Source organism: Lepeophtheirus salmonis, chromosome 5, assembly GCF_016086655.4.
Source record: "Lepeophtheirus salmonis chromosome 5, UVic_Lsal_1.4, whole genome shotgun sequence".
Lineage (NCBI taxonomy): Eukaryota > Metazoa > Arthropoda > Copepoda > Siphonostomatoida > Caligidae > Lepeophtheirus > Lepeophtheirus salmonis.
Window position 1 is genome coordinate 43,517,339 of NC_052135.2, and position 25,531 is coordinate 43,542,869.

The 25,531-nt window shown below is 29.7% G+C and overlaps 1 protein-coding gene across 1 annotated transcript; it reads left to right on the top strand.

Annotated features, from left to right (window-relative positions):
- The first annotated feature begins 20,917 nt into the window (after positions 1 to 20,917).
- On the top strand, positions 20,918 to 24,448 carry LOC121117997 (Krueppel-like factor 6). Its single transcript, XM_040712530.2, has 3 exons — positions 20,918 to 21,360; positions 21,474 to 21,888; positions 23,574 to 24,448. Exons 1-3 carry the CDS (start codon positions 21,277 to 21,279, stop codon positions 23,744 to 23,746), a joined length of 672 nt encoding a protein of 223 aa, XP_040568464.1. The 5' UTR covers positions 20,918 to 21,276; the 3' UTR covers positions 23,747 to 24,448.
- The last annotated feature ends 1,083 nt before the right edge of the window (positions 24,449 to 25,531 follow it).

Genomic DNA, 25,531 nt, shown 5'->3' on the forward strand with positions numbered 1-25,531 from the left:
CAATTTTTTATGGGAATGTGTACTTCTCAGTTGTATAGTTATATCTCCATTTTATTTCATTTTAAGCAAGCTGTTTTGGAACCAAGCTTCAAGAGGATAATTTTGTAAACGTAAAATAAAAATATTATTCCTACAAAGGGACACCACAGGGTGACAAAAATAAATAAACATACTTATTTTAAGTTTCAATTAAACTCTTATTTAAGAAAATTTCTTAAATTTCTTAGGCTATTAACTTTCAAATGATATATCAGATGCTCCAATTGGAGTAAAGATGTTAATGGAAACAAAACAGAGGCAATGGATATTTGATAAGATAGTAGTGCAATGGTCAAATTGTAAGATTATCGACATCGTAAAAGTTAAATATCTTAAATATGTTCAAAAACGCATGGAAGGTGGGGAGGAGATGAAGAGCTTGTCAGTCATTAAACTGGAGATGAAACCTCGTACGGATATCCAGGGTTCATGAAAGAGGATTTAACAAAGTCATTGAGAAGAATAGGGAAAACATAGAAATTTCGAGAATATCAATTTTTACAACAATTTTGAAACCGTATTTAAGGATCTTAAAACAATTGTTGACCAAAACTCTTTTGCAGGGATAGGACAAACGGTGCAACTTAACTTTATTAATATATATAAACGAAAATATAATTACAATTTACCAAATGTAGTAACATATATCTGGCATTAGCTAATGGTTAGTTACCTGGTCTGCATTGGACAAAATATTCAGCTCAAGTATTCTCAATGTGTTTAAGATTATAGATTTGGAGCAGAAAGAAGATGCCTTCTATTTGTTCGTTGCACTCCCATCAAATCCACTATCCATTGTTTTGCTCTGTTTGTATGAACATCTTTAATCCAATTTAAACATGTCATACATCCTTTAAAATATGAGATACTAATAAATTAAGTTGTTGCAGTTACTTTCAACAAAATTTCACTTTTTATGTTTCAATTAAATTTTAAAAATACTACTCTGTTTATCCTATACAATTTTAGGTCAAAAAAGAAAAAGGGACACAAGAGCATAGAAAAACATTGTAAAGCTGTACAAAAGTAATTTAAATGATATCACTGTTATAATACTCTTTCTGAAAATTTGATTACATTTTAAGGTTTATGAATTTTATACAATTATTTTTTCGTTTTTTTGTTGGTGTTGTGTACTTAAATTTATATTTTTGCTTCTAAGTTTTACGTACACGGCATATCCAGGATACATAAATCAGATGTGTACATTTAGAAGTATTTAAACCTATATCAATGCTGAAATACGACCTGGGAGAATTTCAATCATTCAATTGCTCATATTTTCATAATAACGATAACTTTTTGCTACTTTAAGATCAATTTGCAGCTCCGCTAAAGGATTAAACTGATAAATTTAGTAATAGAAATAAACGATATTTTGTTGACAAATACAAATGTTATAATCTCATTCAAATTAGAGACAAATCATTCTTGCTAGATTTTTTGTTGACAAAATAATTGTATTTATATAATCGTTACGATAACAACTGTTGTTCAATCTTGATCTTTGTAGCAAGACCGTTCAAGAGACATTTTTTCGAGTCTGAGATAAGACACCATTTGGAGAAAAATCCTTTTAGCTTGCTTTTGTGCTGACAGAAGATATATCTTCTAAAATCGACCTTTAAAATAGTGGATAATAATTTATATTAACAAGGTGTTTAGGGATATTCAAATTACCAACGAATCTTTCATTAGTATTCCTTATCCTCCGAATGATAAGTTATTTATTTTCGACAGAATTTGATGATTTATATTTTAACTGTCAACAGAAAACTATTTTGACAAACATACTTACAGCTAAAGGCCATGCGTAGGACGGCTTTAACAAGGAAATGAAAAAATATACAATATATAATATAACAACAATGCATCTTCAATAGAAGATTTTAAGAATAAGAATATATTTAAATATTTTTATTTTTTGAATTCGCTTGGATTCCACATTAGGGAGGTTTATTTTTCAACTTGTTTTGAATTTCGATTACAGCTAGTATGGAAAAGTTGTCATATGGTAAGAAAATAAAGAATGCATAATTTCATTGCTCTTCGATGTCTTCTTAAGGTCGAGAAAATCTCAGTCAAAGTTTGAATAAAAGAAAAAAAATTGTATATAGTCTAAAGATAAAAAAAAATCAATTAGATATGTCTCATAAAACTATTTTGTAACAACGAGACCAAAAGAGAAAATGATATACGAAAATTTCGAACATATATATATTGTATATTGATCTTTCTTATATCTGAAAATGTAAAAAAAAAGACGAGCCCTATACGTAAATCATCAAAATTCCCTAATGTTATTCTCCCTTTTTGTTCCATAGAATAAATTTAGAAAAAAAAAATCTATACATCTAACATATATGGATTAGAAAAATATAGTTCTATGTAATTTTACCATGAACATTTTCGCCGTTTTTTTAATTTTTTATGTTATCGGCAAAAACATTACTGTTGGATCTCGATCACGTTAATTACACACCTAATAGAATAAAAAAAAAGAAAAATAGTATCAATAGAATTGACTTATCAATTATCAACCTTTGATAACCGAATTTTATAGTTAACCCTGTTCTTTTTTTGAATGGTTTACATTTAGTCAATCCATCATTTTTTGGTATTCAAAAATTATCTCAAAATGGAAAAGTTGCTTAAAATACCGCGTGATGTTGTTATAAAATTACAACTACGACGAAAATTATAGTTTTTTTATTGAACAAAGTTTATTTTTAGTTGGTCAACAGGAATTTGTCATCAGAAATGATGTTATTAACCAGAACAGGTTACGGGATTGGAGCTTGTGCTCCTCCAGATGGTATAAGAACTTAATGAGTGTTCTTTTTTTTTATTATGTATGAATTATTTTTCTTTTTTCTTCTTCTCTTAGATATATAATTAATCTAATGGAAAGAAAACTCTAAAGTTCGAACCGATAATATATAAAAACATAAAAAGACGGCGAATATATTATGCGACAAAATCTCCTCGAGGCAAAATTACGAGTGTTAAAAATGTAGGAGGTAAAATTACCAGCGGTCAAAATTGTCGAAGTAAAATTATTGGTCACAGAAAAACATCTATCAAAATTATTCCATTAAAATGAAAAATTATGCTTCATTTTAATCTTTAGACTAAATAAATAATTTATGGAAAGTTATAAAAGTTGTAAAACTTGTTAGACTCTTAACTTTCCAACAATAAATCACATGTTACAATTTAGTAAAATGCTCGATGCAAACACAACAGAGAAAATAAATATTTTATTAAATCGTAGCACAATGGTCAAAATGGAAGATTGCCGACGTTGTAACACTAAATATCCAGACCTTGTAGCTGATCAAAGAAAGTATATAAAGTGAAAATGAGTCTAAAGAGGTTGTCAGCCATTGAAGGTAGAGTTTAAAGCCTGTATGTATGTCCAAGGGGCACCAAAGAGGACCCAACAAAGTCCATGAGAAGAATTTGAAGAAATATGGAAGTTTTAAGTACAACAATTTAACCATTTAAATTTAATTCAGACAAAAACTCTTCTTCTATAATTGGTCTACAAAGTGAGTGTCAGTGGTTAACTTGTTTATTGGATGACGATTCCACAATGGCTTAAGAAAATCTAATATATAACCAGGATGCATTTAGAAAAACATCAATTTTTCTAAGATTTATTGTATTGAAAAATCTCCATCAAAAAAATTTATATAAAATAATCAAATATTCTTTTTTTTAAATAATTTTTTATTTAATAAAGAATCTTTGTTTTTTCCTAAATGTGATCCATCTGTGTTACCTAAAAATGACAGTTTAGAACAATAAGGTTTTTCATAGTTTATTATCATACAAATTCTCAACTGTTCTGCACTAGTTATAATCGAAGTTCAAAAAAGTTTTTTAACAAACCGCCCTATTCCACAAGTATTAATGAGTGACGTAATATGAATTATCATTAGAGTATTTTAATACTTCATGATGTCATTCTTTTTTATTTTTTTAAACATAGCAGCATGTGTCCTCGACACATCCATCAACATGATTGAAGATCTTATAATGACTTTGACAAGTGAAATATTCAAGAAAAAAAATTTACAATATCTTGTGAAATGCAGTTTATTTGTTGTTATTTTTGTTCTAATAAAACCTCGACCTTTTTAATTATAGTATATAATCAATTTATTAATGTACTCGTATATACATAGGTTGGGGTAAAGGGATTTTATGAATGAATGCTAGCCTTGAAGTCCATTTATTGTTTGGTATACTAAGGATGGGAGTATTATATAAATACATACTCTTATGATGCTCATAATATAATATGATCCTTTTGGGATCACTCAACCTTTCCTCTTTCAAATAGAGAATAACAAAAGTCCAAGATCAGTTGTTGGTTAGACCAACATTTCTCAACTATGGGACTATTCACTGCTTAATAAGAAAAACAAATGCTAATATAAACATTGCAAATAAACATAGGTGGGGACTCGGAATCTAGAATTGGGATTCCAACTAGACTTGAGTCCCTATTTTGAAGACTTAAAACTCGGCTGGATTTACAATATAAGAATTGAGACTTGATTTGTAATTGGTAGCTAAAACTTGCTACTCCACTTTGCTTCGAAAACCATTTTATACTAAATTCAAGAAACCCCTTAAAACAATGAACTTTAAATTATACTTATGACCTTGAATTAAATAAACTTAAAATAAATAAAGTTGCATTAGGTCATAAAGGATCGAAATTTGTAAGTTATAGGACTAATATATAAGACTTAATTATAAGACTACAGTATTCAGTCCTAAATAAGGACTTGCACAACACTAATGGATCAAACTTCAGCTTCATTTTAACTTGAGAACGAGTCATGAATGTAATTTCTCACCTTTGGCTATTGAAAGGAAGCGGTTCCTTTAACATGTATTCAAGGGTATATCATTTTACATTTTTTTCTCTTCCTTTTCATGTGTTTATAAAAGCTGACCTTAGTGAGTGTATTCATAAATACACCACACACAAATTTCGAAATGATGACAAATTTCTTAAGGATGGGATTATGTTTTTTTTTTAAGAAAGAAGAAGATAAAAGTATCCTAAGGGTAGATACTTTTTCCCTTCTCATTCTATGTATTCCCCACGACGATGATGATTTGGTCGATGAATGAAGAGGAGAAAGTTTGGTTTGTATTGACTGAGAAATACATGCATATCTTAGTTTCTTCATTTTGCTTGTACATACAAGTATTTTCTTGGAGAAGCCTCAAGGAATCATCTAACAAAATAATGATAATAAATATATAGTGATATGAAGTATAACAAGTGATAAAAAAACAGTTTCCCGATTTAAAAAAGGGAATCATAATCATATCTTAATTAATATCAAACTCACGAAATGAATTGTTTATATGTGATGTATCAGCATATAAGCAGGCTGGAATAAAAATAATAAATTGAGAAAAAATGAGTTTTCTTTTTCTATCTATTTTACTTCATGTTAGAGGATCATATGCTTTTCTATAGGGCATTATGTACACTTATATCAAGAAAAAATTATTTTTTTGTTTAAAATTCTTATAAATAAGATTTTGAGCTTTTTTATGTTTCTTTTTTAGAAAATTAAGGCCTTAGAAGTCTCAATTTTTGAATCAAAACCAGTTTTTTTCTATGTTTAACGATGTATATTGAATTTTGGTCATATTTCTTTTTATATTCTTTTTATAATATTAATACAATTTAAAGAGCAGATCTTAATCAATTATTTCAGCTTACTGATTGATTTGTAAGAAAACAATTCTATCTAGAGTTTATGTTGACACGTATTTACATAAATTTAGAAAATATTGTTTTTGACTTTTTTTCTTAAATCATCATTGTTAGGTAGTTGGGCTTCTCATTTACCGGGTAATGATGTTTGAATGGGATCCACGGAAAAACAAGTTAAACTACGACATGAATGAGCTAATTTTGATGGAGCTGGGAGTTGTATAATATTGAAATATACGGGTTGCGTATTTCCAGCGAGCAACAAGTTATCTCTTGCATAACTAAAATTGATGTAATTCTTTTTATAAAAATATGAGACATCTGAAATGACACATACTGCTTCAAAAAGATATAAAAACTAATTTCAAAATACGTCACTTTTATGCAGATATAGAACAGTCAATGTATAACATATAATTAAACGATACTTATATTATGAAATAATGAAATGCAGTATTTCCTGGGAATTTCCTGTAGTTGTAAAATCCCGAGAAGCCCCAAGAGAAAAACTCTAGTAAGTAGGTTTAAGTGTTATGTCTCGGTCTGAAAGTCCTAGACCAGTCTGCCGCCGTTATGGTTTCAAGTGGGCCCAATTAATTATTTAAAGAAGCTCGGTCAAGACTAAGGATCAAAGGAAATCATCGGTTGTATCGGTCACATTTAAATTTCAGTTTAGACCAATTCTATGGATTAATGGTTAATGTTGTCGTATATCAATCAAAATGGTGAACATCGCAAGTAATAACGTCATAAGAAATGAATTTGTTGTATGTGTTATATTTGCATAACTCATAAATCAGGTTTGCGGAGAACATCTGTACATAGATTGCGACAAATTAATTAGTCCCCGATTTGAAAACGATTAAATTTGGGTTTACAGTCTTAAACCCCAACTTGGACAGGAATATCAGCCGAATTAGATCTAGAAAAAATCCCTTAAAAATGAGTTGGAAAAAAAAATTCATCATAGACTGAGTCTCAATAATAGTAGGTACAATATTTGAGAATCGGTCCGAGACGATTTTTTTCCAGTTCCATTTTATGTAAAATAAGTGAAATACTATAATATTAATCACTATTTCACATGGTCGGTGTGTCCAAAAGACCTTTTGGAAAACCACGGTTTAAAATGCTAATTAGTCAATGTTGAATTAATTATAGAATTAATCAAAATCTTCCGTACAAAAGTAGAAGTCAAATATGATGTTGTAATTAGTGTGGAGACTCGTTCTGTGAGCAATTTTTTCCCTATAAATCGTGTATATATTAATATTACGAACGATGCTACCTCCATTAATTCACCCTTCTTTCACTGAATTAAAAAGGTCAATTCGGTAAGGGAAAGAACATTTTGCGAACGTCCTGAGGGAACATGGCAGAAAATAATAAAGTTACTTTGTCTGTACTGGTATTATAAAAACCGACACATTGTGTGGTAAAAGTTTGTATTTACAATAAGCAATCTACACAAGTAAGCAGGGGCGTTTAGCCACTTAAGTACGTACTTATGGTTGAGACTCGGACAAAGACCAATTTTTTCTCATTTCGTTTTTCTGTAATTTTTTAGAGAATTTGATCGCTGTCAAAATGGTAAGAATAAGATCCAAAAAAAATATTTAAAAATTAAAATATAAGGGTTATGATTGATGAATTGACAGTCCTTATTTTGGAAATGTTGATATAGTCACCCTCCTATGGTACCGCTAAATACCTAGTAATAATCTCAAGTTGTGTCATACGATATTCATCAACTATGGTACTGACACATCTATAACGGTACTTGTCTAAAATGCTATTGGAATCGATAGTTGTAGCTTCAATACGTCATACAAAAAGGATCTATCGATGAAGTATCCTTCAACAGCTAAACAAAAGTGTCCTTTAAAAAAATAGCAATAATAGTAAAAACTTTCCATTGTAAAATAAAGTTAATTAATTTTTTTTGAGCTAGCCCCCACTACCAACAAAAACACTGCGTACGCCTCTGTAAGTGCATGTCAATTGCACTAAAAAACCTTTTTGTTATATATTTTTAGTCGAAAAAGTATCTCAAAGTAACGAAATACCGATATACATATATATATTTTACTACCGGAAATAGTACACACGTATTAGTATCGTGGCACACATTTTTTCAAAAAGTGGACCGTTTTTTTTATTCTGACTCTCTAAACCAATTTTTCCCCTTATCCTTATTAACGAGTTGCAAACATAGGAAACACTTTGAACAATATATCATGTCACTTTACCTATGTTCACCATTTTGAAACACACTAAAACAACCGTTAGTATAGTTGTTCCGTGGTACATTGACATTTAAAATGATATTATACAAAATTGATCCAGGAACCGGTACATGCAGGACCATTATGTTATAAAAATATATGAATGAACTTCCTAAATTTCTGACCTAGCCAAAAAATGAGATTCACCTTTTTATTTTAAAAAATCCATTAAATCAAGCCATCAAAATCCTGCAGGAATAGCTGTGACTATAACTGCATGTCCCAAATAACATAAATTTCATTAAGGATTTTAGTTGAAAAAGTATCGAAATACAATGATATTTTTGATATCGTAACTGGTAGGAATTTGTTGGTATTATATTAACAAGTCTCTAGACCAAAGTTCTTTAAAGGGGTAAATGGGTTAGGTCCGTCTAAAATGATAAAGTACTAGGGTTCTCGGACCGACCTCAGTACTAGTTTGTATGTAATTCATGAATGATTCATCCTCCCATTGCATAATTCGATTTGTTATTATGTATTCATATTATACATATTTGCCAAACCTTTTTCCGGAGAAACGATACAAAGAACAATGTGACTATGTATTTCGAATTTTCTAGAATGGCTACTAATGTAAATATATCTATATATATTCAAATGTATTCTGTAAACCACACTGAGAGAATATTAAGTATGCAGACATACTCAAATAGGGGTCATATCCTCATATATTTTTGTACAATGCAACACAGAAAGTTTCATTGGTGAGTGAGCCAATAGCAACAACGAGGAATAATAATACTTTATGATTTATTTTTAAACCTTAGTAGTTATAAAAATCTACATATGTGGCATGTTAGTATAAAAGCAGGCAGAGATAAAAAAGAAGAAATTGAGAAAAAAGGATTATTTTTTTTCTAGCAATTTTACTTCATAAAAAAGGATCCTATGATATTTTTCAGGGCATTATGCATTTTTATATCAGGAAAATATTATGTTTCGGTATAAGGTTATGATAGGTTAGGCTTTTAGCTTTTTTATAATGCTTCTCATTTAAAATTAAAGGGATTAAAAGTTTCCTTTTTTTTAAATCAAAGTAAATTTATTTTTCTGTATAATATGGTACATTGAATATTGGTAACTTGTAATAAATACATCAGTTAAAAACGGTATCTTCCACTGCTTCCAAAAAAAAAAAAAAAAAAAAAAAAAAAAAAAAAAAATTGTGACATCGTCTAAGGTATATAACTTATTTGATAATTACGATAGACTTTCACAATATCTGTTCCAGCCTGCTTTAATGTTGCCACGTAACATATTTCAGTTAATTAATAAATGAGTTTTCTTATTTATACATATGTAACTCTACTAAAAGTCTATTCTAAAAGAACTATCGAATGATAAAAAATATAAAGAAGAAGAAAGACATGCATTAAAATATACCTTCAACAGGTGTTGTTTTTGAATAATATGACCTTGGAAACGATTTTCATTCATTAATAGTAGGCACTTAGTATTTGGTACATAGTTGTTATTTTCTGTGGTATTCAAGGTATGAAAAATCAAAGGATGAGCATACTTGAGGATATTTTTACGGATTTTAAAATTCCGTCCTATATCTTAATCTTTCAACCAGTACGATCTTTCCTAAATGCCAAATATATCAGCCAGTCAAGTCACCACTTTTTATGAAGGGCGCAAAAACCGGGGGAGGGAATTTAATAAGACCTAAATGAAGAAAAACGGTAAAAATCAAAAAAAAAAAAAAAAATAATCACAAACTATATTAGAACCCCAGAAATTAATCAAATTCAGTACTCCACATGCTTGGAGTTCGAAAAATATGCCTTTGAATTCGGACAAAACTTTAGAATATGACAAAACTTATGTAAAATAAATTTTGTATTTGGCTGTTACCTAGAGTTGTTATTTATTTTATATTTTTATAAAAAAGAAGACACATTGTCCGATCAGATATGGTAAAGGATGGGGGGAGCATAATGTTTCAAAAACTTAACCATGGAGTAATACTAAGTTTTGACTCTTTTTTTAGTATATATTTTAATATTATTTTCATTTTTTAATCTTTGGTTTTCTTTATTTATTATTAAATTATTTTTTTAATCAAATTTCATCTGTTTGTCCCAGAAAAACTCGGGCATTTCCAGAGTTATAAAAGGTCCCAGAAAAAAGAACAGTTGTTATTTTTCATAGATGTCACTCAATGACGATTAATGATAAAACTACAGTAGAACCCCGAAAATGAACTGCCTCATATTCTAAATTGGATGCAGTATTGTTCATAAAAAAGCTTGTCTTTGAGATTAAACAAAACCTCAGAAACTCACCCAACTCACGTAAGCTTTAAACATGTTTGTAAAATTGTTGTTTAGCGGGGTTTTCAAAGTATAAAGAGGGAATAAAAAATGTAATTGGTACTTAGGGGGTTACAAGTTTGACATGACAGATGCCTTTTAATTTAGAAACAATTGAAAAAGAAGACAATGACTAGTAATTGGAGTTTAGTGCCTTTATTTACACTAAGGCTTGAACATTGCATGTTCACCCCATAAAGAAGGTAAAAACTGATGGTCGCTAACATATTAATCTTTTATAAGTTATTTTCTATGGGGAAAATTGATTTAGAAGGTGAGTTCCATTGTTCTACTGTATAATAGTGTTTGAAAGATACATAAAGTTTTACTATTCTTTTTCAACTGATGAACGGATGTACTTTACTATATTATTAGTGAAAAAATGATTATTTCTGGAGGGCACTGTAATAATTTGGGACATTTTCATGAACCAATAGCAAGGATTTAGTTGATTTTAAGTCCCTTATTAAGGACCAATACAACGCTAGTTATTATATTTATCTTCAAACCTAAAAATCAATATCTATAAAAGGATTTAGATTTGTATACATATATATAATATATAATAATCATTCTAAATGAAATCACCTGAGGAAGTGACTCACCATTCTCTTCCTTAGTCCACTTGACCTTCAAAGCATTTATGTACCATTGTTCCGAGATAGAAATGGTCAAACACAATATATGTATATATATTGTTGTTGTTTTGGTTTTGTTTTTTTGCATAAAATGACTTGTATATATATATATAGTTGAGTGAGAATTGTGTTCACACAATAGTTTTCATAAATACAATCAAATTCAAATATGCCCATTAGGGTGTCAAATTATTTCCATTGTGTGGAAAAAAATAAAGATACGAAGGTTTATAAGTGTTCCTTTCGATATAAAAATTAGATGGACTAGATTTGAACCATTTTTGTGAATATTTAGCCTTTTTTAAGAAGAAATTAAATCATTATAAAAATAAAATTAATTGCTACCCCATAATTAAACTAGAAGAATTACTTATGAATACTTTCATTTTATTATTAAACCATTGAATCTACGGCAATGTGCCATATTCCATATAACTTATTAATTGTTAAAATATGTATTTGTATTTAAATCGTCGTCGCTCTCGGCCTCAAATGACCTCGGAAGTCATTTTTGTGTAAAATTATTTCTAATTAAATTTTAATTGGATTTTTTTAATTTATTTTATAAAATGTAGCTATATTGTAGATGTTTTTCTCAAAAAAAGAAGTCATTAAAATTATTCCTTTTTTTTTTTTAAGCAAAAAATAAACTTATTTACAGATTTTAATATATATTAGTTAAATTGACTGTGATACGTTAATAAACAGACATATAGACAGAATGCTACATTTCCTTTAAAAAATAGTATCTTTCATTTATACAGGTAAATATTGAGTGCTCATCAATATTTATAAAAAACCTTTGATAACAATTCATTGAAATAAATTTGTAAATTCAATTAAGAAGAACTTATGTAGGATATGGATGATATTGTAAGCAAGTCCAACTAATTTGTTTTAAAAAAAGTGTACAATTTCAAACTTTGTGGCCATGGGTTAACTCTAAATAGTTATATAAATGATTCAAACTTTGTCAATCATATTTTTTTTTCAAAGGGATCACTGTTAAACCTTGATATGCTGACGTGTTTTTTTTTACAAAAAGTAAAATAATTGACACCCTAATGTAAATTAATATTTTGTAACTTCTTCTCTACATGACGTCATTTTCTTTTTCTAATACATATTCAATGCTGGATGTATGGTAGGTATCTTGTTGAACAAACTGGTTTTATAAAGTAGGATACAAAACATAATCTAATCTTCTTTTTTTTAATATGGAATAATGCAAAGAAAAAAGGTACATAGCTTTTACACATTATGTGTGGCTATTGATGGTTTCATTCATTCATTCGGTTACTTTATTGGTACATTGTACTTACTCCTCAATTGGTACATTAGACCTGTTAAAAAAAAAAACAAGCAATTGATTTTATAATGTTATGTTGAGTACTTTTTCCAATGCTTTTAGATGTCAAAAATATGAGTATTACTTATTTTTCGATAAGAGTTTTCAAAAACCCTGCTTCTTGGCTTATAAAAATGGTTTGTAAAAAATACCGATTTTTGAATTTAGTTCATAGTTTTGATAAAAATAGTTGACTAATTGGCATGATTATGCTCCAAAATAAGCTAAAATGAAAACTTAACCTTATTTGAATAATATCTTATAGAGATTTTGGTCTTTTAATATAAAACTTAGAATGTAATATAAGAGATATGTGCTATACACGGTGCAGAAATGGTCTTTTTTCGATCATATGTTTTCATTTCTTTGCTAAGAAGCTATTTTTAAAACAAATACTAGTAATGTATTTATCTATATTTTTCACTCAAAAATAATATATTTAAGAACCATGAATATTATCTACTTTTTGTTTTTCAAATAGAAGGCATCCAAACCCACCATAAAGGCAACCATACATGCCACACATGGCGTTTAATATTGAATCAAAAGTCAATAAATATTTTTGATTCATTGACTTATTCTTCATTTACCGAGTGGTCCATTAAATCTGAACACTTTGCATTGAAACTTTAACAAGATATAATTTATTCATTAACAACCGAATTTAAATAAATAGATATGTGTCTGCACTCTCTTAATCATTAATGTAGCCGATTTTAGCTGCAATGATGGCTTCCAGGAGGTAGCGGATGGCCTGGCGCCCACTTTGGATGTAATTCTCTGTTATGGCGTCCCAGTGCTGGCTAACAGTGTCTTTAAGGGCCTTGGTATTTGTATGACAGACACTACAGGCCTTCTCATTGACATGCTGACATGCAGTAGTCAAGTGGGTTGGCATCTTGGCTTAGGTGGTGGTGGGAGGTCAAAAGTGTCAAAAAATAGTTTTAAAAAACTTAAAAGACTTGTTCGAGAGAGCTTACATTGACCCCCAATGGACTTGAGTAGATTAGCCTAGGGTGCTTTATTTGACTCCTCTGGGTCCAGTTTAGCCTTCTTCCTCACCAACTTTTTGGAATCGCTGAAGCGGTAGACAGTAGTCCTGGAGACTGCTTGATCCATACTAAATTAGTTCGGTAAAGTTTGTTATGTTTAGAACGATCCAATAATGATAACTGATTATTATCTTATTTACACCACTATATTATATTATATCATTAACTAATAATCAATACATTAAATATATACAACGTCATGGTAAATCGCTTTTAAATAATTATTCTCCTCTCCAAGTACCTTGTGCTAGAGAGAGCAACGTTCTAACTGGTTTATTAAATTACTAAAAAACCCCAACATCTCCCTTCTTAGCTTAAATTCTTTTGAACTCTCAGCGATCTTCATAATTCTTTGCATATATGAATGTCGATCTTCTTCTTAGGTTTGTTGACTCCATATTTCAATACCATAGTTGTGTTGGTGCATTTAAAAAGATACTTTACTCAATTGGTATTGAAACCAATACTTGCAGCGGCATTATGTCTTCACAGATGGTGTAAATCCCCCATACTCAACATAAATGTCCTTCATAAAAAATAATCATTGAAATTCTTAAATCTCCCTTCTACCCCACTGCTCACACCCCTATAAGTACAGGTGGATTCATATTAACGATATTTTTGTTGTATACTTTTATTCTAAAATGAATAAAAGAATTATCGAAGTACCGCAACCAATTTTAATAAATGAAACGCTACGAAAATATTGGTATCTTAACAACACTAGTTCAGTCCAACAAAATATTTAACGATCTCCGATCGGTCACGGAATTCCAGACTATAACATAACACTATTGCATACCATAACACAATACAGCAATACCTAGTAATGTAAGTTATAAATAATTGTTGCAAAATCTTGTAAAAATTTAGAATCACGTCTCTCTATGCTTATGTTTAATTTTTGCATGTATGTTCATATGTACGATCTTTTGTGTAGTAATAACCGTTCTAGGTAGTATGTTCCTAGTTTCTGGTAACGTTAATTGACTCTCTCTGTTTTAGGAAGAAAAGGAGCATGCGAATATTTTTCTAATGACTCATCGAATCAAAGTGCTTTATTTATGACATAAATAACGCATACATGCGAATATTCTTTTATGGAATGAAATTTCATTGGAAGAAATTTTATAACCCATTCTTAGGTTTATTAATCACAAAGGACAAATAAAATTATAATTATACTTCGATTAGTGAATGGCTGCAGAAGTAGTGTTGAGTCCGTCAAGTGCAATCTTAGGACCAGTATGATCGTTAGGTAGACTAGTAGCAGCTATGTATTGATATACTCATATCATATAGTGTTATTGGGTCATAGGTGCTGAAAAAGTAGGGAGCCAAAAATGATTGCCTTCTCCACAATCGATAAAAAGCATTAGCCATGAAAAGTTTATAAAACATGATCATTATAAAACTGGTCCCCTCATTTATGAATTGATTCCGGCACTCATATATAACACTAACATCAAAAGTATATTCTTTTGACTTAAAAATATCTTGAACGTAAATTGACTGAGCTTTATTGGACGTTGAAAAATTCCCTACTTGTAATTAATAAGGAATAGTCCAACAGTTAAAAAAAATAAACTAATAGGCATGAGTAGTGATAATAATCGCGTGTATTTTGGACATGTTAAAAAAAGAAACTGAAAATCAACATGGTAACTCTGGCAATTTGAAAATGTTTGGAGGAGAGCAGCTTAGATGCAATAACATTTCATTATATCAGCTACAAGCAGCTGTGATGACGGAGGAGGGGGAGAAGAAAATAAAAACAAAGAACATAGGGAAGAAATACCCCGATGTCAATCCTCAATTCACCTCTGAGTCCAACAAGGACATAAAGTTAGAACTCCACAACAAATCTTAAAATTATTTAATAATAATGCCGACAACTAAGGAAAAGGATAATTCATTCTTCAGATTGCTAATTCCAAAAAAAAATAAAAATTGGCAAGCTTAAAAATATACACGATTTTCAACAATAGGCATGAGGTTTGTTTACTAATTAATAGTTTTTTTTGCATAACAGAGGAAGGATACTGTCGCCATCTTGCGTCTATTATTGTTCAGTAGCAGTTTGTTTAATTATTTATTTATTGAAGGAGTAGATCCTCACTGCTTTATTATCTACACTATTTTGCTGATATTGATGTGGTTTTTTTTAAATTATCATAGCTCACTCACTATTACCAATAGATTTGGGGCCTTTGGCATTATCTTTTTTATTAGAGAAAGGCATATAAATCTCATTGTGTTCACTAGAATAAAAACTTTTTATGGATTTTCTTGTTAGATGCTAATTTTTTCACATCTCATAAACCTGATCAGATATGTTGTATTGGAACAATTTTTTCGATCCAGTCCAGTCTTTAAACCAGTCATATTGTTCCTTCAGACATACTATACTAAGAGGATTGTCGATATCTTGAAGAATTTTTTTTTTTTTCATTATAATACAATATAATGTGAACATAATTTATTTTTACTTAATTATACAATTTATTCTATTCTACAATATAGCTTTATCAATGAAAAAAGGAAAAATATCGTCAATGATTATAAAAGAATAAATTTTATCTGCTTTAAGGACCGATAATTAGTGCTGGACTGGACTCTAGTATTCAATCCTAGATAAAAACTGATAAAGCATATATAAAAGTTCAACGAGGGGCCTGACTGATTTTATAATATTTACATTTATAAGTAGTTTGAGAATAATAAAGGGATAATGTTCTCTTCTTCTTAATAATGGTTTTTTAGTACAAACATCAATAACTATAAAAAGATTGACTCTTTTTTATGATAAATTTTGATGGACCATACATTCAATGTTTAAGACAAATCCTTTGTTTATTTTATCTTAAATATAATTATTAGTTCTTAATTCCTTTCAACAGAGGGCAAATATTATGGTGAGTTAAAACAAAAACAATCATAATAAATAAAAGTACAAAAGGAAATGTCCAATTTAATTTTTTACATCAAATATACATACAACCATTTTGGTCAAAGTTTGCCTTTATATTGATGTTGTTCGATATACTGGTACTAATAGAGGTATCAGGGTACTGAACAGGCCTGCGCAGTTGGTAAATAAAATGCCCGATCCCAACACATCATTTTTCAAGAATATATTTTATGTGCTATATCAGTCATTTGAGTCTAGAGACTATCAATATAGATATAATTTATAGCTATAGGTAGTTATTAGTTATAATATTTGTGACAAGTATTAAAATATATATAGAATAAAATATATTTGACAAAATGAACAACACATAAAATGGATCAAAATCTATCTATATTGCAAATACATTCATAAGTTTTGAACAAAATTAATGTACCGTAACCGAGGAACAACATTACAAACAATCTCTCACTCCAACGTTACTCTTTATTCTGATGATATTGACTATTCACAAGATAAAGTAATAAACTAGCATGGCTAGTGGCTATACTCTTCCCATCATAATAATTTAGACTTTAAAGATGTTTGGGAATTGTGATTGCATGGACTATAGATTACGTTTGAAAATTGTAAAGTAAACTTATAAAGGAGTTAACTTTCAAGTTTCATAAATTAATAGTACGTAATATCTATATTTTATAACCTTTTGGGAAAAAAACTTGTAAGCCCTCTAGATTATAAATAACTTCTATTAACATAAAATATAATAATTTTTGTAGCTGGAGTCGAAGTTGTTACAAATTTTCCGATTACTGACTCCGACTTCAACAAAATTGACAGCTACTCTGACTCCGCAGACCTGGTACTGACACATTGAAAACATTCTATACCAAATTTATATTATAAGCAGTAAAATCAACTCCAATATCTCATATAAAAATGGCCCGCCGATGACGTAACTTTTCGATCCCCCCCCCAAAAAAAAAAAAATCTTCTAATTCTAAATGCCAGAATAAAAATATTATATTAAAAAAACACATTAAATTTCTAAGCCAGTTCTCTACTCCCAAATAAAAATCATGGAGATGTCCCTGTAAGTACATGTCAATGATCGGAATATAATTTTTTTAATATATACTATTAGTGGAGAAAGTATTAAATATGCCAAATTACCAATATTTATATTGATACTGAGACCGGTACAAAAATATTGGTATCCTTACATTGCATTCAACTTTCATGGATGATTTCAGATACCCAAGAATGTCAACCACGGTTTAAAGTTGGATGTATGATATTTTAATTGCAATTTGTGGCTAATTCAAGGGATTAAACATAATGATTTACAAATAGAAATTGAGTATAATTAAAAATAAAACGGAAATCCAGACTCAATCTTCAACAAAAAAATCCTAGTTTGCTGTTATGTTGATGGCCCATTACTCTATTAACATATTCATTACACAATTAACTTTTTATTATGTATTATATAACTGTGATGTTGACCCACAAGTGCACGTCAAAATGTGAAATAAAATATATTATATGAATGTACACAACTATATCTAAAGTAATGCCAACAAATAAACGAACATATGGGACTCAAAATATATAAGTTAAAGGTCTTTTCAATCAGGAGAATATTGAATCACATCTTTACACAAGGACAATTTAACATAATATAATAACGTAACATATTTAATATAATATGTAGGCTATTAATGTAAGTATATTCCATTGTTGGAATCCTTTGTGACTCCATATCTGCTATATGCATGATTCTTCCTCACCAAACAACCACCTAAAAAGGAAAATGAATATCATCAAACCTCTTCTTTTTTTTCTAGAGCGAATTACAATGAACATAATAACATGATATCGTTGTAGGCGTTTTATTTTAACAGAAAATATTATAAAAAATTAATAATGTGTGCAGTAGCCCTGTTTCAAGGGCTGCTAAGCGAGGTTTCTACTAGCTCTAGCTACATATGTATTACAGTGTGTTGCATATAAATATGTACAAACCTATATAAAACTTCCAGATGCTGAACAAAACTAAAGGAAGGGCAATAATCAAACTTCGTTGCACGGGCCACATCCCAGCAGATATTACCAGCCTCCTAAATATAAAAATAATGTTGTAGTGAATGCTTTTGACTAGACAAATAAAGGTAAAAAGAGTGGAATATAACCAAGTGGTGGAATGGATAAAGATAAATTTGCTTTTTGTTTGGGAGCCAGATTTCTGGCATCAAACTCAACATCCTAAACCCATGTGACTTTGATATGTGGATAAGTATTGAGAATAACGCTTTTGTCGGGCCTTATGAAAATATAAAGTCAAGAATAGCTAAGATAGCTTCAAACTAGTTATCTAAATACATGGGGAAAACTACGGACCATTTCGCCATTTTTTGGCTAAATTACTCTGTACTAGTTTGACTTAGACTCGCCAAATGTTGATACTTTACGCCTACATATGTCTCTTATTGTTTGAATCTATTTGTAGGATATATTAGTCACTACTTGATTTTTTTTTTTTTTCAAATTCCACTTGTTTGGGTCTCATCAAATGTTGTAATTATCCCCAGTAAACAGGGAACAAAAGACGGTTAAAAAATACCGAAGTTGAGTTAGAAATTTAAAAAAATAATACTTTTTCACGAATAAATCTTATAAGTAGAATTTTCATAATTATTAAATTTCAATGCATAGAAGATTAAGTAATAGCAAGATTTATGTTGTATCTTACGGGTCAATATTATAGATCGTAGAACAGAGTATTGACTCCATTACTAAACAATAATGGCCCAAAAAAACTACTTCATCTATCAAAAAAACAAAATTTTTGTAGAAAATGGACACAAATTATCGATTTTTTTCCACAACAGTCTGCTGTATATTAGATGGTACGAATGCAATGTAAACTGTCTGACTTCAGCTTTTTAAATATTTGAAGAAATGGGGTTGTTACAATTGTGCGGTGTTACAACTGTACCTGGTCAACACTATTATACAGGTACTTAATTAGGTTCTCATATGTTGTTATGTAGAATTTAATAAATTCTTTGCTATAGAATTTGATTATCATGGACAATGTCTCTGTGGTTTTCCGTCATAGGAAAAAGTATTATCACAACATTTGAAATAGGTAAACAATAAAAAAATATTGATTGAAAATAATTTATCATTGCCCTTAGTTGGTTCACTAACCTTGATCATAATACCAACTCCGAGCCTAAATGTGATAGATAAGCTTCAACTACAGGATCCTTTGTACATTAATACCAGCCTTTTTTTCGACCTTCTCAGTTCTTAATCCACTATTTCTAAAATGTTGTAATTGTCAAGCATACCGGACATATAATCTAACAATCTCAATGTCCTTTTGACACAAATGCTCATACATTTATCGTTATTTTATTACCAAACTTTTGAAAAGGGGCCATACTACATTATAAATAATGAATTTATTAACAGATTTATATAATATATATTTGACTCTATTTACACATTTCATCGGATATTTTTGGAAACGCACTCTGTATACATACTAATGTACAAATACGTCATATAACAATTCAAGTGCAGGTGTTGGTTGCGCGTTTATTCTCATCTGACAATTAAATAATATAATCATTCCAACATTGGAGTAATTACGTGTATAGTATGTACTCATATACTATGTAATTATTATACAATAATTTATTTGTAATTGAATATTACGAGGGATCCCTAACGGAAAATAAAATTTAAACAGTTTAGCACTCTCATATTTATTAGATATGTATCGGTTCTAAAATTTTGACATCCCTTCCAAATTGTAAGGAAACATGCGTCATATTGATCAGTCTTCTATAACTTTTATAAGACTTATTTGAACTTGAATATGGCCTAAATTAAGGATAGTGGCAAAATATTCACGTTTTATAAAAAAACTTAAAGTTTTACTATACTAATCCAAATGGTGAACTGGAATACTTCAATAAAACATTAGTGTTAAGGATGTATTATAGAGAGGACTTTTTATTTTGGGAGATTTTTCAAGGGCCGATAGTAGGGACAAAGACGGGAATTAATTGGACGGGACCGTTTTAAGTCTCAACACAAGGACGGATACAACGCTAATATTTATATTGTATGTAGATCAAAAAAGGAATGAACTGATGAATCATTCAACAAGGTTCTTTTGCAGAAACAGTTTTGTGAATCATCACCGTCGCGCACCTCTACTCAGTTTTTCTTGAACAAATAATAATTTGATATTTGATATATAAAATATATACATTATAATATTACAATGTTGTCAAGAGGCAAACAGAACATTTTTTCTGCTAGATGGAGCTACAACTATTATTCGCTGTACTATTTTTAATTGAGGTTTTATGCATGATAAACTTTGCTTTACCTCGTTAATTTGATTCCACTGTTTGTGACAAATACGTACGCCTTTTTTTTGCTGAGTTGAAAAAAAATTGAAAAATGGATTATTCTACATACATCTCAAAAATATATATTTCATAGCTATAGAACATAGCATATTTTTAATATTAAGTAGAGTAGTAATGTTATGTATATAGGTTCGAACGGAAATTTGTACGCTTTACGTGCGTAGTCAGCAACACCGTGAGTGCGTGCGTGTATCAGCGTTCCCTCTCAATTCAACATTAGTCATGAAACATACGCTTCTTCTGTATTTTTTCTGTTTCTTTTTTTTCAGGCCGGCTGCATGAATAATATAAGTTTTTCACCTTTATTTTGTCTTACATTTGAGTTAATACTTACAAACAGCAGAGTGCGTCATCCAAATATACTATTATTGTGTGAATTTTTCAGTTTATTGTTCAAATTTGTATATTTACTTATTAATCAACGGTCTGGATTACCATTAGTATGAAAATACATTATTTATAACTCAACTTTTTTACTATTCATCATGGATATTTTTCGAGAACTTCAAGTTGTTCATGACACTGGATATTTCCGGTCATATAATACCCCTGAAGAGAATTGGATCCAGGTAAGGGAACTGAGTATACTTAATCAATAATCATACGGAAGCTTATTTCCATATTATATTTCAATCCCCGAATTCGTTTGTATTATTTATACGTCTTGCTTATTCAATTTAAGAACTGCTACGAAATGGAGCGATACCTTCGGGATGAACCCTCCCTAATAAAAGTCCGCTCTCAGGATCCCTGGGATATATTCTTACCTGATAATATCCATATGAAATCATGGAATTCGGACTCTGAGGAGGAAGAGCGTTCCTCTATTGAGGAAGAAAATCCCCTTGATAAGTCACTACTAATTCATTCTTCTTCTCCATCCTCCAACAATGTCTCCACGACTCCATCCCCGATCCCACCTCCTCCGCTTCCATCGCCTATTGTTAATCATCGACATCATCACCACGATACCAAAGCAGTGCAAGTCAAAGTGCTATTAGACGATAAAAAGCGTGTTCACCGATGCAATTTCAATAACTGCAGAAAAGTCTATACAAAGAGCTCTCATCTCAAGGCGCATCAACGAACACACACGGGTATGGTTTGACCTGAATTCCAGTTCTACAAAGCTAAATGTTTATTTAATGTTACTATTTTTGTTTTAAACCTACTCGTCGCTGTGAAATACTCTCTCGAAATACGTACCTATATATGTATAGGTAGATTATAGACATTGAAATTTGTGGCATTAGACCTAATCGGATTTAAAGTGCATTACTTGGAAGAAGAAGAAAAGTAGGAAGGAACAGAGACAGAAAAGAAAAAAAAGAATTAAGTTACAACTATAAGTTGCTGTTAGTTTGTTTTAAAAAACATACTAAAAATAATAGCTGATGTGTCATACATTGCTGTTAACTAAGTTAACTCTCCGGAGTGAGTTAGTAGTTTCACACTGTACATTATTGAGATGAACCACCATCGACTTTCTCATAATATGTCCCGTTTTTTGTGGATTAAGTCTATTTTAAATCGATTTAAAAAAAAAGTCAAATTAAAAATAACTAAAGATGAAAATCAAATTTCAAAGATTAAAAATAATCAATATTTTAGTCTTGGTATATGCTATTATTTTCAAAATATTAATAACCTCTTCTCTTTCTCTAAAACTCTAAAAAGTGTCACTGATTGGGGGTTACTAGTTATCCATTTTTTTGGAAATCAAAATATATAGTCGGCCTTAATATTATATAGTAAAATCCTGGAACTTTCGGAAGGGATGCGTGAAGAAGCAATGTAGCAGTCGATTTCCAAATCAGTTTTTCTCCTTAAGAAATAATAACTGAAAACGGATTCATCTGTTCTTCTCAAAACAATAGTCATTTTTAGTTGTGTAATGTTGAATTCTTTATAGAAAAATGTTAGTGGAATATGATCAAAGTTAAATAATACAATTGTTTTTTGTTTAAAACAGTTCATAAAACCACAGAATACCTTGGCCAAAGCTTGTAGCACAATAGCCTTACCACAATTCTTTAAAACCCGCTAAACAACAGCAACACTACCGCTGTTTAGCGGCATATGACCGAAGTACATACAAAAGAGATATCCTTAAGTTTTGTTTGAATTGTTTTCTAGAAGAGTGCTGGGGTGTTCGAGTAGCGGAGTTCTATTGTAAGTACAAATATCTATGAGTGTGTTTCATTTCTTGGATGTATAGCTACGGTCTATTAGTCAATGATGAAGTTCTTAGAAGGGAAATGACCATATATTAATGCTTCTTAATCGTATAATGGAGAGAGTATTTATCATTTCTATACTTCATGAGAAAAGAATAATAATTTTTCAATTTCCCCGTCTAGCTCTATAATCTTGTTGTAACAAGGTAGCTGGGATTGAATTTTTTTAACAGAAGTACCATACAACAACAGTATAGTAGTAATATGTAGACTTAATGTATAAGTATTTTTCTCTGTCAAGAAAGCAGCAATGTTGATAAATTTCACTTTGTGTTTATATGTATATGTACATAATAGACACAGAACTAGCAGATGTGTGTATAAGCGTTTATTTTTTCCATATTCACGCTTTTCGTGTTCTTTTTCCCTTCCCAACACGGTAATATACTACTAATAAGTTATACCTATACATACACCTTATAGAATGACTTAAACAACAAACATCTGGTACCTATTTCCTGATTATCTATTACTCTAATTTTTAATTTAAATAACCCCGAACTAATTTTCCATTTTACTTTATTTAATCGTCCCTTTCTTTTCAGGTGAGAAACCTTACAAATGTTCATGGGAAGGCTGCGAATGGCGATTCGCTCGATCAGATGAACTTACTCGGCACATGCGAAAGCATACAGGACTCAAACCCTTTAAATGTTCAACTTGCAGTAAATGTTTCTCTCGCTCTGATCATTTAGCACTACATATGCGAAGACATTGATAAAAGGGATGTTATGAACCCTTATATCTTCTTGCTAGCTTCATTCAGGCTGTGAAAAAAAAAATATATTTATTAGTATTGGGTTTTGGTCTGAAAGTAGAAGTGATTCGATTTTTTATAGAAGTTCAGTCTAGAACAGTCTCAAAGAACAACTAGGTCTATATTGGTCCCAAAGAAATTTTCTGTCTGGATCTATCTTACACAAAAATCCGTCTATAAGGATTCTATAGATGAACTGCCTGCTTCAAATTGGTGAATATCAGCACAATAAAGCCATATAAAGTTAATTGTGTTACATAAATCATGTTTGTATAACTCATTAATACGGATAAGGGAGAAAATTGATCCATAGATTGAGGCCTACTAAATCAGTCCAATTATTGAAAAACAGTTAAGTTTCGGTCTATAGTCTGGATTAAAATATCAAACCGAGCCTCAACACTAATATTTATATACATAAAAGGTCCTAAACGTTCCTTGAACCCCCCTCCCTCCCCCAGAATTAATTCATAATACATAATTATCATCATTCATTGACGATATTTTATTTTATTTAATATACTATATTTTCATATAATTTTACTTATCCTTCATAAAGATCTCGATTTAGTCAATATATTTATATAATATACTCTGTGCTGTTTTTTTAACTTAAATAGAAAATAAATTTTCAGACAAAATACATTTGAAGAAATATTAAAACATGTGTTCCTACTTTTTTTCTTTCCATAGATATATTTATATATACATACATATAACAAAAACAATCTCATTTTGACGTATTCATTATTCCAGCTACCACCCACAAGACATTACATTCTATTGTTTTTTCTTTAAAACTGTTCAGAAACGTGTAAAAATATTTTTGTTTTAATTATATCTCAAGGATCAATGACCTAGCTATTCAAACGGTCTCCCTTGCTCCCTCATGAAAACTTTGATTTAAATAATAAAATTGATTTGATAATTAATTATAATCACTACATACATAATTATGTACTTCTGAGTCATATCCGTCCAAAATAATGAAGAATAATGATTCGAAATTAGTCATTTCCAACATATGAGGCTCGTCAATACAAAAATAAGCTAGAAAATTTTTCTCATAATTTAGGGTGGATTGCCCTTTTTACCCTTCGGCAAATTATCTTCAATTTCTATGGACTAATTATTGTCTATTTGAATCTTTAGAACCACTTCAAATTGTGAATTAAATTAGAAAAAATTAATCTTTACAATGATAAATTGATGGACTTTATTTGTAAGGTGCTATGTCAGGATCAAATACAGTCTCATAAATCACAAAAAGGTTTTAAATTATCATTAATAATCTTGTGCACTGCAACTTCTACTAGAAATTTGAATATTATAGTTGACAAAAATATGTTTATAAAATAGGGAGTTATTTATTCTTTTCTTGATTTTTACTCCTGTTTTTTTTTTAATGTATGTTAACTTACCACAGATTTATTTTTTCAACTGTTATTAGTCATTAATGTTCCTTAACTGGTCTAAATATTTGACCTTATGGTTCAAAATCTATTAATGTTTTATTAAATATTTAGATTTCATCCCGATAATTATTATATTTATTCACGAAGCAGCAGAAAACCCTTCACAAAAAATCTTTTACGCTTTAAATATTATAAAATAAGCATGAAATTAAATAATATTTTTTAATTAATTTTAATACAATAAATGTTTTTCTCTTTCTTTCTATATTAATTTATTATCATAGATATGAAGTGTGAAATGACTAACTAATGAATTTATGGGAGATACTTT